Below are 14291 nucleotides of genomic sequence, written 5' to 3' on the forward strand. Positions count from 1 at the left end.
ATCACGAAACACGCGATTCAGCGGGAGAATCAAAATTTTGGGTGAAAATGTTTAATTTCGCAGTGAATAAAGCCTCGCTAATGCCGGAAAAGCGCTGAGGGCACAATAAACACCACATTTTTCGAATAAAACAAACTTGCACTTTGTAATACGAGACCCTTTAATAAGTAAGCGTGATTTTGAGGGACGCAGTGAAGAGGCTAAATTTACAGCAGTTTAGAAGACAGTGGGATAAAGAGAGATCGAGAGAGAAAGAGAGATAAAGAGAGAGGAAGAGAGAGAAAGCTAATTATGTAGGGATACAGGTCCAGGTCTCTATGAAGTTCATAGCACCGGAGGGGCAGTGCTCACGTAGCATGGCTTCGGTTGTGTCATGGACGTCACTGACGTGGCGGCATCGAGCTGCCCGCGCTGCATAAACGGCGACTTCCACAATGCCGAGTTACCTGCTCAGTCAGCGATGCTACATTTCAAAGAAAAGAAAAAGGAATAATTTGTTGTTTCCTCTTGCAGTTTATTGAAGCGCCAGATAGTAAGTCATAATTGAATAAATGGGCAGTCATGCATGCCTGCTGGTGTGTGTATATTTCAATATATGGTCGTAACGGTCGTGTAAGCTAATGAAATCTTTAATTAGAGAAAGTTTTGCATTGTTTCGACTGTACTGTGAGCTGATACCCAATAGATCTTCCATTGGTTCGATTTTCTTCTACTTCCCGTCGATTTCCTGCTCCCGTCTTGCACCGTACACCACGGGGCGGAGTGAGTTGCCGATACCCATTGTGCATTTAGCAAATTTGAGCGCCTCACGGCCACCGCTTTCGTAGTAACATTGGTGAGCAAGAAAACCCAGGGCAGTATTGTCTTCTTTTCAACATCTCATATTGCCGCGAACCATGCATTGGGTTTGTTTATTTGTGTTTTGCTTTTACCGCCCGGCTGCGCCGGTCTGTGTTATCTCTGTGCCAAGGGAAGCGCGTGTTCCATTCTTTCTTTCTGTGCCGCATGTGTTATCTGTTCTGATACGGAGAGCATCCCGATCTAACGTGAACAGCCCGGAATAATCTTCTTGGATCTACAATGCTCTCGATGCGAATCGACGGTTCGAGAACCACGCGCGCCGAAAGATAAAACGCCGGCAGAGCAGACGCCGGGGTATTCGATTCTGCGACGCTCGCCGACGCAAGTCACTTTGTTGACCGCTGCTTCGCCGCCTCTGTATTCTTTTGAGTTGTTAGGGGAGCACAAGTTCGCTCCAATAAACTTGTTTCTCCTTCAAGACAACTGCGTCGTCCTTGGCTTCGTGACATCTGGTGGAGGTGCTGGGTAGGTCGGGCTCCATCTTCGGTTATAATTCGGTGCTTCGCTAGGGGTGTCTGACGTAATTTTGAGTTTGCCGAAAAACACTCGCTGTAGCGACGGAGCAAATCCAGTAATCTGTACCGGTTTTCTTGCGGCAGCGCCGGGTTCACGTCGAAAGGTTGCGGCGGCTTGAAAGCATCTGCGCGTGCGCATTCAAAGTCAGCGACCGCGATCAAATTTCTTCTTGCGTTTCTTCGAGGAACGCAATTGCAGCGCCCTTGTTTAGATGCTAGTACTCCTCGGTGAAATTGGTGACCAAAACATGGCATTTGCATTGCTTAAAGCGCGCAATGCCTCTTGCGACGGAGACACCGCGGTTGAGAAGCAACCTTTGGTCACCCTCTACGATAGCATCGATGTTAGGAGCAGCATCCTCACAGTAGACGGCGATCATCAAGCTTGCGCGGGGTGGCAGGGTGACGTGATCGTCGGCGATCCTTACAGCAGCACGGTGATCGGGGTTCAGTGGCGGCGTCGTAGAGTGATCAGAGGAAAAAGTTATCGACTTGGTCTGGAGATCAATTATTTCGCCGTTGTCCGTCAAAAAGTCCATTCCGAGTATTACGTCGCGGGAGCAGTTAGGTACAATTACGAACGCAGCAGGTTACGTGATGCCGTCTATGGTGACGCGGGATGTGCACGCGCGCGGAAAAAAAAAACTCCGGCAGAGCAGACGCCGATTCTGCGACGCTCGCCGACGCAAGTCACTTTGTTGACCTCTGCTTCGCCGCCTCTGTATTCTTTTGAGTTGTTAGGGGAGCACAAGTTCGCTCCAATAAACTTGTTTCTCCTTCAAGACAACTGCGTCGTCCTTGGCTTCGTGACATCTGGTAGAGGTGCGGGGTACTGTTCCTTTATGCTCTCTACGACATCTAGAAGTCGCCAAGTTTTTCATAAGACAAGTTGTGCTGCGACATGGAGCTCCTGAAGTACTCATCACGGACCGCGGAACGGCCTTTACTGCGGAGCTCATGCAAGGAATCTTACGCTACAGCAACACGGATCACCGAAGAACGACGGCGTACCACCCCCAAACGAACGGTCTAACGGAACGTTTGAACAAGACGATTGCGGATACGCTGTCCATGTACGTCGACGTTGAACATAAGACTTGGGACGAAGTTCTCCCGTATGTCACGTTTGCGTACAACACGGCTATCCAAGAAACCACTCAGATGACACCGTTCGAGCTTGTCTACGGAAGACTGCCGACTACATTGCTTGACGCCATGCTGCCTATGGCGTCATATTGTTCATATTGTTCATGAAGCAAAGCAATACAGTTCAGCATTCAGAGGCAAATTTGTTAGGGACAACCGTGACAAAAAAAAATAAGAACGCATTAGCGCTTATCTAATGGTAGCGTCACGCACTAGTGCGCGAAAAGGGGGGGAGGGCACTCCCTTTCAAAATTTTGGGGGTTAGGATGGAGGGGGAATGGTCGAGGCCACTAACTTTGCCCATCATCAAACAAAGTACTGATCTGTGTTTTTCTGTCGCAAACCACGTATTAAGCCTACGCGGCTTGGGTATCTGCTTTCAACACAACGGTCAGCCTTTGAGCAATGCCCATGAAGACAAAAAAAAATTAAAAACCTACCGAAAGGACATATCGATTACGCACATGGTAGGTTGAAGCTTTTTACTGTTCATTTCTTTAATGTTTATCGAAACGAAAATTGGGGGCCTCTTACTAGTGCATCAGATCAGGGGGTATCGAGAAATTATGCTTCACCGTGCGCATATACGGGTGGGAAATTGCAGAGGGAAAAGTTGGTTGGGGCAGAAAATGCCCCAGAGTGAACCTGACGGCTTGTACCGATCTTTTCGATAGTTCTTGCTTGTTCTTTTGTTCTTGCGGTATGTTTGTTTTTTCCTGCTTTCATACTCTTCTTCTCCCCGAAATACCTGCGTGCGTCGTATGACCTACACGTAGGCATTAACCTTTCGCATGTCTAGCGGCCGGGTTTCGGGATGAACGAGGATTTAAGTGCCAGGTGCTTAGCTATAGTTTGAATCGGCAGGGCAAGCACTTTCATCTGAAGGTAGAGCTAGAAGGAGATCAGTCAGCTGAGATACCGGCACGGGGGCGTTGCTCTTGAACTCAGGGCTCCATGGACGACCGCGAGCACCAAACGACGTCGCGTCTCGTTCGCTCCGAGCTATAGAAAAGCTCAACTCTGTTTAGAATTTCAGTCCGCATGTCATTTTCCGTTACTGCCGTTGCAGCTTGTTCCCCGAGCCGGAAAAGAAAGCAGGGAAGGGGAGCAAGAAAACGCTCATTTGAACGAATCTGTTTCGTAGAACAAAAGTTATTAAATGCCGGCTCTGTGATGTTAGCACGGTTAGGAACCGCTCATCGAATATTTTAGACAGGTTGTTTTGTATTTATTTCCTTCAAAACCGGGAAAAGAATCCATAAAGTACGAGCCGAGGTTTGACGCCGAAGGTATAGTTCACCTTTTTGTGCAAAAGTATGGGGTTCAAGATCAGGACCGCTGAGTTATCAGCCTTGTACAAGAAGCATACCTTGACGCCAAAGAGTCCGGCAGTTTTTTTTTTTCGCCTATTTTCTTTGGTACTGACATGGGGACTCCGGTTTTGTAGCTTCATTTTTATCGTAAAATCACCGGAAGAATCTCTTTTGTTTAGTGAGCTGAAATCTCCCGCTAAGATTTGATACGAAAGCATAGAGCTTGTTTTCCGAAGTTGCACTTTTTGTAGGGTGTCTTAGCAATCACTGGCGCCAAAATGTCACGATGTCCCCAGGGCTTGTTAGACGAGCCGCGTAGTATTCAGATTTCTAGCACTGCGAAGTTGTTCGGGAGCCGCGAATTTTTGCCGCGCGGCTTGCTAACTATTTTGATCCATCCGTGTTTTAGATGTTTGCCCCGGGCTACCCGCCGCTTTTTAACATGTAAGTATAAGGAATTGAGGAACTTAAACTGGAAATCAGTAGAGGCTAGTTGGTGCTGCATAGCTGGAGTGGAAAGAGCTTGAACTTTAAACAGTAGGAACAGGAACCAGAAATACGACAACACAGACCTGCATTGTTCTTTTTATAGTCCCTGTTTCCACTGTTCAAAGTTCAAGCGCTTTCCACTCCAGCCATTGAGGAACTTGGTTGATCGACAACACCGGTTTAGCACGCGGCACTTCGTGAAGAGCTTCGTAAAGGCACTTCGTGAAGAGTTGGCGGTGGGTTGGGTGAGAAATTAGCCCTTTAGGAATTAGGTGAGCAATTACCCTTTTAGGAATAAGGAACCATGGGTGGTCCCTACAGCTCGTTAGAACGCCGAGAAAGAGCGCATACAGTATACTTTGCCTTCTCTTTTAAATGTAGTCGAGTGCACCGGTTTTGATATCTACAAATGTTCTAAGCGTCAACTACGTGTCATATGTAACAACATGTGTTAACCGTTTTATGTCTCTCTTTGCTATCTTGTTTAACTGTTTTTATACCCGTTGAAGATAACGGGCATTACGTGCAACGCGAAGAAATGTCTTATTGTTAGCTTTTTATTGTTATTTTTGCCGGTTGCCTTATAACTGTGTTTTTGCTTTGTCGCGATGCTGCTGTTAAGCAGAAAGGGGGCTGCGGCATCGTCGAGTTTTCTATGTTCATAGAACAGGAATAAAGTTTCCTCGTTATCATCATCATTATTACGATTATTATTATTATGTTAAAGACAACAAACCTATCAGGGTCAAAGGGTTAGCAATGCTGTCATTAGCTATAGCTAACCCCCACAGCTTCAGTCGTATTAGCGCGTTTATGCTTAGCGAACGAACATATCTAGGTTTCTAGACCTTTGACTCTCATGTTCACTGATTTTGCGCAAGTCTGAGATCCTCGGTAAATAATGCAGTTCCTCTTCCAACACGTTCTGTAGGCTGTGAAAATGCTCAGCTTCCCATCGACACTGATACGCATGCTGAACGCCATGAAAACACCGGAATACTCCCAGAGCCCGCTGCGCAAGTGTCTGAGGAAGCTGCTTGTCGTCGGATCGTCAATGTCTCCCGCCCTGGTAGAGGAACTCAGAAGCACGTTTCAGCTGGAGGAACTGCGCAGCTGCTACGGCATGAGCGAGATCGGAGGCTATTTCAGCGTCCCTCCACGCGGAGATGTCTCCGGATTGGATGTCGGCTTTCCACTTCCGGGAGCAAGAATGAAGGTAACAGTATCATTACAAAAAAAAAAAAAAAAAAAAAAAAACACCGGCATGAAGGCCCTACGCTTCATTTCATTAGTCAAACATGTGGGGTATAACCCTGACTGTGAGTGCTCGCCAATTCGCAACGTTGTTTTAATGCTTCGCGTCTAAGACGTTAACGTATACAGACTAGCCATTGAAATCAATTTAAGGACAGAAACCACACTAAATAACCCAGAGGAAATAAACGTGAGCGAAAAAGCCTGAAAAACAAGAGAAGAAGCTTCTCTGTTAAATTTCTCATTTAATAAAGAAGCCTTTCTTTGCTGCGCAACATTAGAAAAAAATGTGAATCTAATTTAAACCGGCAGCTTTAACGCCACGCTGGTGTGCAAGTTGATGGCGCAAGGAGGCACGTGACAATGTTGCTGTTATTTTTTTTTTACCAGCGCATATACTAATGGAAGACGTTGAGCAAAAACAATCTCCACAGTTATCTAAACCTGCCGAAAATTGCATTTAGCTTCTTGTGATTTACTTGCGCGTGAAGGCGTCGTCATGCTGAGGTTTCGGAGGTGCATCGTAAGCCATATGCAGGTTTGTTCACTGCGATATGAGGCGCTCTTGTATCGTGTGGGAGGCACCACACACTACAATCGGGAAGCTGTGCGCACGTACACGAGGCAATACGAATAGAAATGGAACGTAGCAGATAAGTCACCCGGATCGCCTCGCAACAGATTGAAAGCCAGTGCGCTTTCCGTCCGATGTCCGGGAAAGCCCACCATTGCTGCTGACTCAAGTGGTGTAGTCAAAAAATATTTTTCGGGAGTGTTATACCTAATTATTACAAAATAGTAATTATTACGTATTAAACACTTGTTAATATTAAAATATCCATAATCATATTTTTCTAGAAAAAAATGCTTAGTGTCAACTTGGGTCGTTCCTTTGAGCTCAGTTTTAAAGCGTGACGTACGGGCCTTTACACGCACACGATAAACATGAGATTGAAAGTGGAATTAGAAACGGCAATGAAACGGCACCGTGCAAGTCAAAATCAACAGTGTTAAGCTTCTATCGAGACGGATTTGAGTCTTATGGTGATCTGAATGCTGAGTAGAGGTACAAAGGCGTTTTAGATAATGATGACGCGGGGGTGTTGTTGGTATACCTGTCTGCGTGCGCGTGTAAGTGAGAGCGTCTTGCTGGAATTTACCATGTTATACCCGCACTTTTAGTTCAGTGCATGCAAATCATGAAAGATCAGAAGATTGTCTGCACTCTTAACATACTCGTACCGTTTCCTCATGTCCAGGTGGAAACTTAGGAGGTAACAGATTTGGATTTGAAAAATGATGTTGCTGAAAAATGTTTTTCAGTAGGAGTGTGTTGAAGGCAGAAGATGACGGCAAGAAGGCAGCCGAGCAATCATGATCCTAGTTAAAGGAGCCATGAAGAGAAAATACAACTTTGTTTAATTTGAAAGAACTAGGATTCAGTATCTCACCCAGTTCTATTACAGACCCAAAAGATGTTTTTTTAACAAAAAAAAAAGCAAGAAGTATTTAAAAACTTTCAAATTTTGCGCCACAGGGACGTGTTATGAGCAAGAATGATGTCATACGGGCCAATAATAAAACATAATTTTCAGTGCGTTAACTGCACGTTAGCATTCAAGTGACGCGGTCAAATGGAACTAGAGGTCCCATTACAGACGTCCAGTCATGTGTCGTCGCGATAGGTCAGTTAGGCGGCCGCCAATCGCACAAACAAGGTTCCGTGACGTCATAGAAAAGTTGCAGGAAATTGGCTAGGGGGTCGCGACTGCTTCACACGTTTTCATTAATATCTCCGTTATTTGTTCGAAGATTGCGATGATGTTGGCATCCTTGTTATCGGGACTAAGCAGCCTTTCTAATAAACCCAACTTGTATTTTGTCTTCATGGCTTCTTTAAGTGCCCACCTCGTGTCCCACCCATTTTGTTCTCTTATTTTGGGGTTATAGAAAGAAGCCAAAGCGCCCACTCCTTCAATTAAACAAAACAATCCCAGCTTTCCAAGTCATACACGAAGCTGGAACACTGGGACTCCACAAGGCTGCAGCTATGCTCACTCCTAAGTGCAAACAAGTCAATCATCCCCATTAAATTACTGTCGGACGCAAAGTTTGAAGTCAATGCCAGCGGTGCTGCAATGCATTGCACTGCCATCGTGAAAAGGAGTGTCTGCTGTCGACACAATGGTTGTGCGTCCCATTTTAACTGCATGTATCTTTGTTGGCTTGTTTGAGTTGATACGCTGCTGGTACGAAAAAAATGACTCCAATCTACGCTGTGAAGGTGGCTGGAAAGCAAAAGTTTAAACGACACCCGCAACAATTTCCCATGCGACGTCACTTGAATTCACACACGTGGCTCTACAAAGAGGGAAACGAGAGATTCTGCCAGCAGTTACCTGGAATTCAGGTGGGGGGAGGAGGCGGCGTTCCGAACGCAGCAGCAGCAGCGTCGGCCACGGACGCGTGGGCTAGAGCGTCGGGCGCCGCCGCTGTAGCCCGGCCGTGAGTCGGGAGAACGAAAACGTAGAGGAACGTCTTTCGAAGGGTGAGACAGCGGAACCTAGCCATCCTGATGTGGTAGCTTGGGGCTACACCACCACGCGACACAAGCGCAGACACCGAAACAATTCGGCATGTGACCATAGTGATTCCCATTTATACCGATTTAAACTAGTTAGTTTAGCAAGTTTTACAATTGCGAGAAAGGTGAGGGAACTTTTATAATCGCTATTGATCAGAACCAGTTGTTCCGTTCGCCTTTTGTAATACTTGTTAAAACACAACCGAATTGGTATTCATCAATTTAGAAAACGGAGTCCCATTCGTGGCAAGCAGTGCGCAAAAGTTAGCGTTTCTCTAGCGGCCAGATGTCTGTATGTGGTCTCTGCATTTTGTTTTCCCGCCCTTCAAACCAATACTTAACGTATCTTTGCCGTACGACCACTTGATTCCGTCGTGTCCGGGTTACCCAGGAGGTGCTGTCAAAAACGTTAATCGAGCCGTGCGAAGGAAGCGCGCAATGGGCGCGAAGCTGCGCCAGAACAGGCCCAAAACAGCCATCGCTAAAGCAGACGACAAAGCCGTACCGCCGACGCGCCGGCAGCGAGCAGGCACCGCCGATCGGGGAACGCTGGGTAAATTGGCCGCGCCATCACTCTAGTGTGCTCCATGAGTGAAACCTCACGTTGTGCTCACGTTGAATACAGACTTTTGCTCCCGACAGTACACATTCGACCAAGTGGAATGGTTATTGATTGATTTCAAAGAATGAGACAGTTTCATATGAACACCAGTATACTCAGCAGATGACGAACCTATTGCATACGATGGGTCTACCCCAGAAGCAACGCAGGACAGTGTATCTGATTTACACCAATGAGCATGCACTCTGACTGCTTGAGCATGCACTCTTGACGCAAATACGAGCACACTGAATCATCCTAACACGTACCCAAGCCAGACAGCTGAGTTGACGGGGTCACTCACTAATATTTCAATATACTGCTCTCAAAACTACTATTGTCAGCTGTTAAGAAAGGTTTAGCGTGCACTTCTACAGCTGCATGTTGTTGCTGCAAAGCATATTCATGCCTATGGTAAGCACTGCCTTTAGGATTACACCGCTAGCGCCCGCTCGCAAAACAGACGCCCCGGCAGTGTCAAAAACGAACTTCGGCACAAGCCAGCTGTTGAATACTGTTGCGAAGTGGATACCGTCGGTGTCGGCGCAAATAAATGCTACTTTCTGCCGTCTGCTGCAATCTACGTGGATGTTTAACTCACTGTAATAGCGCGCTGTAGCACTGTAAATAGCACTGTAAAAAGCGCGCGCGATTTATTGCAGTGAGCTTGACTATGATTTATTTTTCTAGTTTCACGATGTATCACGGTAGAACTTTTAGAAACAAGTCGTGCACAAAAATCGCCCGTACAGCGCACCGGCGCGAGACTCTGGCCGTAGTCGTTGCGCCACCGAGAACTCACACGAACGCGCACAGAACTGTCTTCTTGCTGGTTCGAGGCACCTTGTCCATATTGGAAGCCTGCGCGCGCCAATGGCGGTATAAATTTCTTCAAACACACTCACGCACGCACAGAAACGACAGACCAGCCGTCACCAAAACAAATATCGGGGTATGCTTACTGCCTCGATATCGCGGCACTGTGAATCTCAACATAAGCGCCGTGCAGGTATGCTGGCGTCGACACAAACAAATGCTCTGTAGATTTATACTTGATTCAAACAGTCACAAAATGCTAGTCGAGACGTATATATACAAGACGGCGCAACTCGGCCGTGCGATTTTCTTCCGCTTCGCTTCGCTTGGGCAACTCCTCGATGTTGTTTAGCCTGAAACTTTCTGACAGCCTTATAATTCGCCTGGAGGAGGTCGGTAGGAACCAATAAGGGCGTCGGGTGATGGCTGGCGGATTGCGCTATTCTTGCCGGAATGGCAAAAGTTGAAGACTTCTGACGGAAGAAAATTCTCTGCCGGAAGGCGTTGCGTTCCGCCCGGTGGATTGCTTTTGGCCAGAACGAAACGACCTTGCCAGAGGTACCATCCAGTCCCTTCAAGAAGTGTCGACAGGCCTCTTGCGAGTGGGACATTTTGGGGGTGTTGTGACATCGAAACCACCCTCCCCCCTGACTACGCCCCTTCTCAATGGAACTGGTTCTGTGCGTTTTTAATTGACTCTGGTTTGAAAATGTATCGCGTCGTAACACGTTCAACGCATGCATGTTTGACGGTTGGAATAGTGGTTATAAAAAGCTCGAGTCTTGGCGAGCATAGCAGTGCGTTTTTGGACAGAGCTCGAGGACGTTACTCTGCCCGCTTGACTTGTCATGTCGTCGCACCCCAGTGTGCTGTAACGCCGTTTTTATCTTCTCGCCAAGGCCTGAACAGTAAAAGCAGTTTGGTCTCTGGCTCATCGTTGTCCGAACGCAGTAAACTACCTTCTGCAAGCCGCCTGGCAGTCATGCTTCGTCGACGCCGAGGGCCGTACTCGTGCGCCCAGTTTATATACCACGGCGTAAGGGCTTCTTCGATCCCACTCACACAAGAAGAGGCAGATTACATTATTCATTAAGCGCTGGGTCAGTGCGGTAAGAGGACGCTGTGGTGAGACAATGGCATTAGGCTGTCCAGGACAAGGGCAGTGTCTACAACGAAATAAGAACAATTGTACAATGCCTACAAGGATAAGCAAAGTTCTCCAAGGTGACAAGATCAGCAAAGATTAGACAGATACGACAAGACAGCTAGGATTCAGCTGTCCTTGCGGTGAGAGAAGGACGATTAGTCTATGGGGGACACTTTCGCATGTTGCCACGCGAGGTGTGCCACAGGGCGGCATTTTAAGCCCAACCCTATTTATTATCAGCCTCATTGGAATTGAGAAGTGCGTGCCGCACACTGTTGAAATATCGCTCTATGCCGATGATATCTGCATCTGGAGCTCTGGCCGCAACAGGCGAGTTTTACGAGCTCGACTTAAAAAAGCCATCAATTCAATAGGGTACTTTTTGACAAGACGCGGCCTCGAAATCTCGGCTAGGAAATGTGCGGCAATAGCCTTCACCAGGCGTGATGTCTCCCGCTATCACCTTTCAGCGGCAGGGGTCCCGATACCCTTCGTGAACTCTCACCGATTCCTGGGCGTAACACTTGACAGGTTGCTGACGTGGTCCCCCCACGTTCGGCTCCTGAAGGAGAGACTGGGCTCCTTTGCTCAGGTGTTACGTATGCTGACCAGCGGCTCAGGAGGCTGTTCTGTTGGGTCTCTCCTACGTCTCTACACATCACTCTGCGAAGGACTGCCCCGATACAGCCTCCCAGTACTCGGCCCTCTTTCCAAGACCAACACAAGGGTGTTAGAGAGTATGCAGGCCCGAGCTATAAGGTTTTGTCTTGGTCTTCCGAAGACAACTTCTACGCTGGGCACCATACGAGAGTCTAGGCGCTTCTTACCCAGTGCATACTGGTGAAAGAGGAGCATATTCGCCTTCATCAGCGGCTGGCGACTAGGGCCTATGGACATCCGTTGAGTTCTAACTCCGCCTTAAAAGTACTTCACTCTAGAGCACTTGTGGAATTGCTACCCTAACCACAAGCATATCTACACTGATGCATCGGTGACGGCCACATCATCTGCTGTCGGAATCTGGGTTCCATCGACGCGGACCACAACTGCGGCCAGGTTAAGCCACAAAACAACATCGACAACCTCAGAACTTGCTGCCTTGCGCTCCGCTCTGCAGTACATTCTTGGGCAAGAAGCTTAGTGATTTGCACAGATTTACGGGCGGCGCTTCAACTAGCGTCATTTCCGCGCGAACAACTGGCTCACGAAATACACACCCTGCGTACACAGGCTGCCAGCTTGCTTCACGAGGTAGTGTTACAGTGGCTACCTGGACATTGTGGGGTGAATGGGAATGTGGTGGCCGACGAAACAGCTTGCGCGGCCCACACCCAATCTAGTGTCATCATCCCGATTCCTTTCTATCGTCGTGACGCCACGACACTTGCGTACTCCGTGGCGCGGCAGCTACAACTCTCGATATGGACGGACGGAACAACAAATTATCAGCGATAGTACATAATCGATCCCGCCGGCACTTTTCGAATGCCGTGTGGCCTGGGAAAGTGCGGCGAAGCAGTTGTTCACCGTATTCGCCTCAACGTCGCTTTTACCAGCCACTACTTGCACATGACGTGCCGAGTTGCCTCCCCTCACTGTCATGTATGCAGCGTTCGTGAGGACATAGAACATGTACTGTGTGTGTGTCCCCATTATGACACCCCCAGCTAACCTTGAAGACAACTTTGGGACTGCGTGCTGATGCACAACTGAAGCTTTGCGATGCCATCGGTCCATGGCACTCAAATGCCGCGGCAACACGGAGTACACGGGCCTTGGTGTCATTTCTCCGTGACTCCGGCCTGAACGAAACCCCGTGAACGTTTGCATTAACTTTACTTCTGTTTGTGTGGTGTGTGCGTGATCCTACGACTGTCAGTTTGTGTGCTTATTTGCGTTTGTAGTGGCTGTATGAGTTTTACGTCTTCGCTTCCTTTCACTTTCGCACCTCTCATGTTCATGTGGAGTATCAAGCCAAGCTCGCTGCCAGGCTGACTTCTCTTCATCATTAAAAGCATTCCTCCGCCTCCAAAACTAAACTTCTGATATCTGCATTCGAAAGATTTATTTTTTGTGATCGAATAGCTGTTAGTTCTTCTAACGTCTCTTAGTAACTATACTCGCGTAAAACTTAGCAACAACAATTGAAGTTGCCCTTCCCTCTTATCACCGCTTTCGGCTGTTCCGCCTTCGCAGTGCAAAGAGGGCGTTACTGCGAGAATTGTGAACATGGCACGAGCCGTTTTCTTAATCTTAACCTGCCTATAAACTTTTGTCGCGATGAGAAACTATGCGAGAAAAGCAAACATATATATATGTTACGCATTACGCGCAACCTCCTTTCAAATCGCGCGCGGGCGTTGACGTCCGGGTTCGTCGCTTCAGTAGAGTGATACACTACATGAGCAATTGCTGTTCTTAACTTGCCCCCGAGTATATAGTGCATTTCGCGTCAAATCACGTGCATTGTTCTTATTACGATGATAATTTCGTAAGGACCACCATAGTCCACGTTCTAGCGCCCTCACTGGTCTTCAAGCCTGAAGCAGCCATCAATCTTGAATGCCTAAATATGCTCGAAATCACTCTGGTGCACCATTGTAGCGTTAGAGCAGATTCTGTACTTTTGACAGGAACGTTAAACAACTGCACTGTAAGAAACAGAATCGAGCCTAATAACGTATCAGCAACGAACCTCGTGATAGAAGCCCATGCCACTCATCCGTGGGTGCCGAGTATTACGACCGCTTTAATCTGTTATGTCTGTATCCCCTATCCACCCTTCCCCGCTCCGCTTGCAGATAATCGACCCGGACAGCGGCAACGTTCTGGGTCCGATGGAGCGCGGAGAGGTTCTTTTCGACATGTCGTACATGACTTCCGGTTACATTGGCAATCCAGAGGCCACAGCGGCCTTCATAGATGACCAGGGCTGGATTCATACTGGTAAGTCAAGGAGGCCGTGCACTAACGGGGTCACACTAAAACAGAAATTGGCCGCGCATCTGCTCCTTCCGTTGCAAACGTCGCAAAAGACGATAGTCTTTGTCGACGTTTGCCAAGTAAATGCCTCCCTTCGCTTTCCCACTCACATCTCATACTGTTCCTCTTCCGGCGCGCTCCTCCCAAGGTAAACACGCTAAAGGTTTGCTCAATTCAATTTAAATTTACCGCGTTACACTGTTACAGGCTAGGTACCTCGACGCCAGCGCTGCCGTACGGCGGAGACGCACGTCAATCGAGGCGCCCTACTTCAACGTTTATAAAACCACGTTTCCCTACTCCACGTGCTTTCAAAGCAGTACGTGGAACATATCGAGAGAAACCTTTCGTAACTGTTACCGCTTCATTTCTTAAAATGCCGCCAGAAGCTACAGTGGCGCGGGCGACAGCAGGCGACAAAGTGAATCTTTTTTTATGCAGTGGATGTAGTATTTCATTTCACAAAAATCAAGCAACTATAAGTATTTTTATAAAGGAACAATGCAAATATCGTTTATGTATTGTTTTTCTCTTTTATATTTGCGTAATGTCTTGTTATTGTTCAGGAATGTTGAGAAGTATG

At 47.5% G+C, this 14291-nt stretch overlaps 1 protein-coding gene across 2 annotated transcripts in view; it reads left to right on the top strand.

The window, feature by feature from the left end:
* The window catches only part of LOC144169419 (luciferin 4-monooxygenase-like), a 56315-nt gene that overhangs the window by 27419 nt on the left and 14605 nt on the right, over positions 1 to 14291 (top strand). For both annotated transcript variants that reach the window (XM_077698552.1, XM_077698551.1), the window contains exons 7-8: positions 5256 to 5540; positions 13528 to 13672. In XM_077698552.1, coding sequence (XP_077554678.1) covers positions 5256 to 5540; positions 13528 to 13672 — 430 coding nt within the window. The remainder of the gene's footprint in view (positions 1 to 5255; positions 5541 to 13527; positions 13673 to 14291) is intronic.

This window comes from Haemaphysalis longicornis, unplaced genomic scaffold (genome assembly GCF_048455015.1).
Source record: "Haemaphysalis longicornis isolate Haplotype H1 unplaced genomic scaffold, Haemaphysalis longicornis Haplotype H1 scaffold_2, whole genome shotgun sequence".
Lineage (NCBI taxonomy): Eukaryota > Metazoa > Arthropoda > Arachnida > Ixodida > Ixodidae > Haemaphysalis > Haemaphysalis longicornis.